Source organism: Myotis brandtii, unplaced genomic scaffold (assembly GCF_000412655.1).
Source record: "Myotis brandtii unplaced genomic scaffold, ASM41265v1 scaffold208, whole genome shotgun sequence".
In the NCBI taxonomy this organism is placed as follows: Eukaryota; Metazoa; Chordata; class Mammalia; order Chiroptera; family Vespertilionidae; genus Myotis; species Myotis brandtii.
In genome coordinates, this window is record NW_005357764.1 from 4,251,445 (window position 1) to 4,258,413 (window position 6,969).

Genomic DNA, 6,969 nt, shown 5'->3' on the forward strand with positions numbered 1-6,969 from the left:
AAAAAAGAGGAACAACTGTAATAATCTGAACAATAAAGATTTAATTTTAAAAAAAAGAAAGAAAAATAAATAAATAAATAAAGCATATTCTCATTAAAATTTTTTCTAGCTTTAAACACCTATATTTGAAAAGAAAAAGTGGCTTCTAGACCCAGATGGTTTTACTGATAAATTCTATCAAACGCTTAGAGGAAACAAACAAATAAAAGCAACAACAACCTTCCAGAGAATCTTCAGAGAAAGAGAAGGGGACACTTCCCCCCTACTCACTCTATAAGGCTAGTATCATTCTATTTTTAAAGCTAGAGAAAAACATCACAAGAAAGCTATGGACGAATATCCCTTATGAATACAGACTCCAAAATTCACAATAAAATATTAATAAATCAAAACCAGTCAACACATAAAAAGTACTACATATATCATGACCAAGTGGAATGCCCCCCTAGAAATACAAAGGATTGGTTTTTTATCTAAAAATCAATCTATGTAGTAATCCTGATTAAGTTTAAAGAAGAAACAAAAAATCACATGTTCGTTTCAATAGACACCAAAAAAGTATTTGACAAAATCCCACACCCATTCATGATTTAAAGGGAGAGAGGGACAAAAAAACTCAAAAAATTAGGAAGAGAAGGAAATTTTCTCCACCTGATGAAAGGCATCTGTAAGAACCCTATAGCTAACATCATACTTATTAATAAAAGACTCAATGTTTTCTCTCTAAGATAGGAGCAAGACAAGGATGTCCGCCCTCAGCACTTCTGGCAACATTGTATGGAGGTTCTAGACTAAAAAAGATGTCAAACTGTCTATTTATTGATGACATGAGCTTGTATGTAGAAAAATCCTAAAGAATCTACAAAGAAACTACAGAAACTAATATAAAAGTTCAGGATGAATATACATAAATCAACTGTACCTCTATAATCTAGCAAAGAATAAAATGAAAATAAAAGAAAATAATTCTATTCACATTTAAGCATTTGCGATTTTATTGATATAATCTAGTGATAATTGGATATTGGAACTCTCTACTCACTTTCATGGTGTCAGATACAAACAAACAGTTATTAGAGAAAGTGACTGATTCAGAGAACAATGATTGTATTACACAGTGAAGTGTAACAAAAATATAAGGCAATTCTGGGATCCACTGGTTAAGAGTTAATTCTAAATAAATTCAACAGCAGTGATGGTCACTCACCTGCACAGCATGGGACAAATCTGACAGCAGACACTGACGGAGCCTCTCATCACTACTAATTCCTTGAAGAACAAAGTCAGGCACATAAGACGAACAGTAGCCACCTAACAAGGACCTCCCAAAATTGGCGATGTTGGGCTGAACAGCACTCACTTCAATTAACTTTGACCTAGAAAAAAGGTCCAGTCAGATCCACAAAATACTCCTATCCAGAGAAGAGGGTCTAATGAACAACTTTCTAACGAGGTAAGCATAAATATTTCATAACAGACTTTAGGAATGCTGTCCCTTGTATAACAGATTCTTAATACAATCAGATTATGAAAACCATCATCTAAAACAAAGTAGTTAAATACCTCATAAATCCAAAGTTTGGTTTCTAACTTTTCTCAAGTATGAATCTTCTCCTTGTACATTTAACCCAGAATATTATATACATTTCCTGTTTTCCTCTTAGTGTTGGCCAAATTTATTTGTAACAGCCATTTATTACCTTCTCAGTGATTCTCTCTCCCTAGTTGCCAAACTCAGCATAGGTTCCCTTTTGGAGCATGATTATTCACTCCTAAATGGCTTGAAAATTCCTAAGAAGTAAGAAGTCTCCTACACACCAACATTACTTTTCTCTACTGCCTCCACAAAGCCTTCCTGGAGTGCCTATAGGACTTAGCCTTTAATCTTTCCTATGAGTAATAGGACATGATAACTGAATCGTCCAGGACAATGATCTGTCTTTCATATTAGCTGCTACCAACTTTCAGAGACAAACTAAATAAAAGAATGGTACATATCTACATAAGGCCTATTATAGATTGAAACTTCCTACTTACCCAGGAAAAGGTATTTCCTCTTCTTCTGCCCAATCTTCTTGCTCTCCTCCATAATAACTGCTTACTTGTCTAGTCATATCATGACCTGTATCTTCACTTTCACTATCCCCAAGGGCACTATCTGAACTTTCATTTCTTGGAATGTCCCATTCAGTTCCTACAGCATTTTTTTTCTCTGAACTCTCTTTATCCCCATGGGGGACAAGAAGGGAGAGTGTACCTCTTTGATCCTGCTGAGGGTAGCAGGTTTTACATGAATCTTGATGAACTGCTTCTACACATTTACAAAGTTCATTGTTCTGTTTGCTATTTTTTGTACATAATCTTTTTGAAAACTCTAGCATGCAGCAGTGTTCTTTACTGTCTGTACTTGTTTTAACTGGGATATCATCAATAGTTCTGGTTTCAATGGAATCATCATTAAAATATTCATCAAATAAGCTCATGCTTTCTGGGTCTGAATGATTCCAACAGGGAAGTTCACAGGGCTCTCCAGAAACCATTGGTATATCAGACTCTCTAGATTGGTCCTTAGTTGTTTGTTTAGTTTCTTGATGGAGATCAATAGCCTCTCTTTCTTCCTTCAGTGGTTTGGTGTGATGCCTGGTGATCTGATCCACCACAGCCTGACTCCTGAGTTCAGTATCTGAGTCAGGTGACATAGAATCCCCAATCAAGAAAGTAACCTTTGTCTGGGTTGCCTCACAAGAAAATGCAGCAGTCACAAGCTTATCTGGAGGTTTTTTTTCCACAACCATTCCTGTGGATCTCAGCACCTTGCCTGTGTGATTACCAGAATCCAGCAATTCCTCACTCTGCCATGTTTCTTCTGCTGGTTCTAAGCCTGATTTCAACAATGCACATTTGTCAACTGGAGCAGATGCTGTGCAAACAATTGTCTCTAACTTGGTGTCAAGGCAAGCTCTTAATTGATCTCTGCACTGTTCAACATCAACAGCATTTTCTTCTTGGCAGTCAGAAGAAATCATTCCACATTCATCTGCAATTCCTAGCAACTCCTTAGGGGTGTTTTGAATATCTTCCCTCTCTTTTCTCAAAGCATTCTCTGAATTTTGCCCAAAGAGTGGATGACTACAATATTTACAGTTACAATTAGGAGTCCTTGTTTCTTCTGACTCTTTAAAGAGCAAACTGCTTTTGTTTCTATGCATTGTGATAAGCACATATTCAGATTCTTCTATTTCACCTTTCTCTAACGTGGTTGTAATTACTGTGCCTGGCATAACAATGGCTTCATCTTCTCCATTTTCTAAAAGATGGGTTTCTTGAAGTTCAGAGCATCTTATAAAATAAGTAAGAAAGTAAAGCAGCCTCTGGACCATGTCTTGTCGTTTGCCAACTACCACAGTTCTTGCTAACCTTACAGGAGAGCCAATAGCACCATACAAGTCCCCTGCAATGGAAAAATAAGTTAATGGACACATCCTTTACTCATGCAGCTAAGCAAGCTATTTTCAATGAATGGAAACCTACTCTTATTGTATGAGGGTTCGGGTTTTATTCTGAGTTCTTTAATAGGTGAGTAACTATTCAAAAGAATAGGATAAGATGAGTGGTCTAAATCAAAGAGAAAGATGAATGCAGGGGTTTTCCATCTTCCTCCTTAAGAAGTTGCTATGGTTTTGAAACCTCAAGCAAGAAGTCAGTTGTAAAAGTTGGATTTAATAAGAATATTTTGTGTCAGGCCCCAAGTAGAGAAGCAAAGCCCTCCATCTAGGTGGAGAAGTACTGCCTAAAATACTATGTACAAAAATATTCTGTAGCTGCATCCAATGCAGAGAAGGGAAGCACAATACCTTCTGGGGGACAAGGAGAGGAAGGGAGTGGTGGTGGAATGGACAGAGCTAGAGTGGTCACATCATACACTTCATCTTCCTTGATTTAAATCATAACACCAAACATTAATTTTTGCTACCCTAATCAGAACCCTATAGCACCCATGGTTTTAAAAGCTCATTTTCCTTTCCATTCTCTCAAGGGTTGGGGGCCTTAGGACAGACCAGAAAAGGCAGGAAGAGTGAGACCTATCCTAAGAGGAAAACAAAGGGAAACACATTTAGCCATGTGGTTCATTTTCACTTTTGTATCCATACTAGACATAAACAATAACTACATTATAAAAGGGGGCAGGAGTAACTAAGAGTTACCAATGTCATTCTATATTTATGCTATACCTCAACTTAAACCAAAAAAAGGTTTAAACACTTTAAAATGGACAATACAAAGTCATTAATTTAAATATAATTGAATTTTGCAAGTTGTTAGTATAAATACTTAAAACCTCTATTTAAATTTTATAAAAGCTTCACACTTTTTAAAGGAACGAACACATATTAAGTCTCAAATAAAGGTATGCTACAAACAGTATTATGCTAAATTTTCTTTTTTAAGCTAAGACACTGGCCCTAATACCATCATGCCACTATTCAAAGCTATTCCCAAGGCTCCACTAATTACTAAATAAATTGAACTACTTTGGCATGGCAACTGAGTCTTTCATGACTATTTCCACTTTACTTCTACAGGTTACCTTCTTATGCACCCAAAGTCCCATTTAAAGTAGACTACTTAAACTGAATATGCTCAGAACTTTCAACACCTAGACCCCTTTACTCATGTTGTTTTTGTTCCTTTCCTTCTGTATTTTTATCAGTCCAAAGCTACCAACCCAATCATCTTCCCTTGGGCAAAAGTTTCCCCAATTGAACTCCCACTGAATTTTTTATTTCTCTTATAGTTGCTTTTTGAATTATCATTATTGCTCACATATTCATTACCTATAGAATAATACTGTCAACTTCTTGAGGGTAAGACCAGATATAATTTTATACCCTCCAATGTTCTTTGCTCTTTGCACAGAGCCTTAGATATATCATGTACTCAATATATAACTATAGAAGTGAAAATAGGTTTGAAATGTCCCCCCCAAAAATACTACTGAATCATGTGATTTGAAAAAAGGAGTTATTAACCATACAACAGAAAACTACTCAGCATTAAAAAAGAATGAACTATTAATAAATAAAAGATAGGTGAATCTCAAAATAATTAAACAAAAGCATATACTACTATGATTCTATTTCTTTAAAACTCTTGCAAATATAAACTAATCTATAGTGACAGAAAGAAGAACAGTGGCTACTTGGGTATATGGGACAGTGAACAGGAAGAGTGGTGAAAAACAGGAGGAAGGGCATGAGATAATTTTGGAAGTGATGGATATGTTCTCCATCTTGATTTTAGTGATGGTTTCAGAGACATATATTTTGACATATACATCAAAACTTACAAAATTATATACTTTACATATGTGTTTGCTATATATTAATTACTCTGTAATTCAGTAGAAAAAAGGAGAAGAGGAAGGAAGAAAAGGAGGGAAGAGAGAGGGTAGGAGGAAGGAAGCAAGGAAGGAGAAAGGGAAAGAAGGGAGGTTGGTTACATGAATTAATAAGCCATATGACAATCTGCCTGGCAAGTTAATTCACCAACACAACCTAAAGGAAGTTTCTATGAGGTCACCAACATGTTCTCATCATATTCCTCCCCGATTACCTAACAGCAATAGAGTAAGGGTAGCTACATTTAACAGTCACTGTCCTAAGCACTTTCACAACTTTATGAAGTATGTACTACCTATTAATTATCCCCACTTTGCAAATAAAGGAACTGTGATCCAAATGTGGCCTGCCTGATTCCACAGCCTGTGCTTTTTAAGCACCATACTACACTGCCTTCCTAATGACTGTCTACTCATCAACTACCCCCTCTCTCCTCTATTAACCATTTATTCCCTGAGGCCTAGCACGAAGGGAAACATTCTCCAAAATTACTCAACAAACAAAAGTGGAACAATACAAACCTCTGCTTTTCAGTTAACTGGATTTACTAGGTGTACCAGTTAATAATGTGGATTTTTTTCAATAGATGGAGTTACATGTATATTGATATATATGCGATTTAATATGTATGCTATTTTGCTGTATTGACAGCAAGCTCAAAACTTCATATATCAAATTTGCTGAAGGTGTTAACATCATAGATATTTTTACGCTTAAAAATGTCAAATTTCGTGCCCAAAAAAGAGCATTTACGGAAAGATTAATTCATTATTTTGAAGAAAAAGTTATTGTATACTTCGAGAAGCTTATGGTGAACATGTTCCATCTCAAAATACTTGTGAATGCTGGTTTAAAAGCTTTAAAAGTGATGATTTCTATGTGAAAGACAAAGAACGTCCAGATCAACCGAAAAAGTTTGAAGACCAACAATTACAAGCATTATTGGATGAAGATGCATGTCAAACTCAAAAACAACTTGCAGAAAGATTAAACGTTGCTCAGCAAACAATTTCCCATTGTTTGCAAGCATTGGGAAAGATTTTAAAGGAAGGAAAATGGGTGCCACATCAACTGAAGGAAAGACAAAGGGAAAACCGAAAAGTCGTCAGTAAAATGTTGCTTCAACAGCACGAAAGAAAGTCTTTTTTGCATCGAATTGTGACTGACGATGAAAAGTGGATTTATTTTGAGAATCCCAAATGCACAAAATCATGGGTTGATCCAGGTCAACCATCAACATCGTCTGCAAGGCCAAATCGCTTCAGAAAGAAGACAATGCTCTGCATTTGGTTGGATCAGGAAGGTGTGGTGTATTATGAGCTTCTAAAACCAGGTGAAACTATTAATACTGATCGCTACCGACAACAAATAATCAATCTGAACTACATTTTGATCGTGAAACTACCAGAACGGGCCGGAAGACACAGCAAAGTAATTTTGCTTCGTGATGACGCATCATCACACACTTCAAAACCAGTTAAAGTCACATTAAAAGATCTTGCCTGGGAAGTATTAACCCACCCGCCGTATTCACCAGACTTTGCTCCTTCAGATTACCACTTGTTCCGAT

The 6,969-nt window shown here is 36.1% G+C and overlaps 1 protein-coding gene across 3 annotated transcripts in view; it reads right to left on the reverse strand.

Annotated features, from left to right (window-relative positions):
• The window catches only part of FNIP1 (folliculin interacting protein 1), an 88,552-nt gene that overhangs the window by 14,069 nt on the left and 67,514 nt on the right, over positions 1–6,969 (reverse strand). For all 3 annotated transcript variants that reach the window (XM_014539099.1, XM_014539098.1, XM_014539100.1), the window contains 2 exons: positions 2,038–3,451; positions 1,208–1,376 (listed from right to left, as the gene is read on the reverse strand). In XM_014539099.1, coding sequence (XP_014394585.1) covers positions 1,208–1,376; positions 2,038–3,451 — 1,583 coding nt within the window. The remainder of the gene's footprint in view (positions 1–1,207; positions 1,377–2,037; positions 3,452–6,969) is intronic.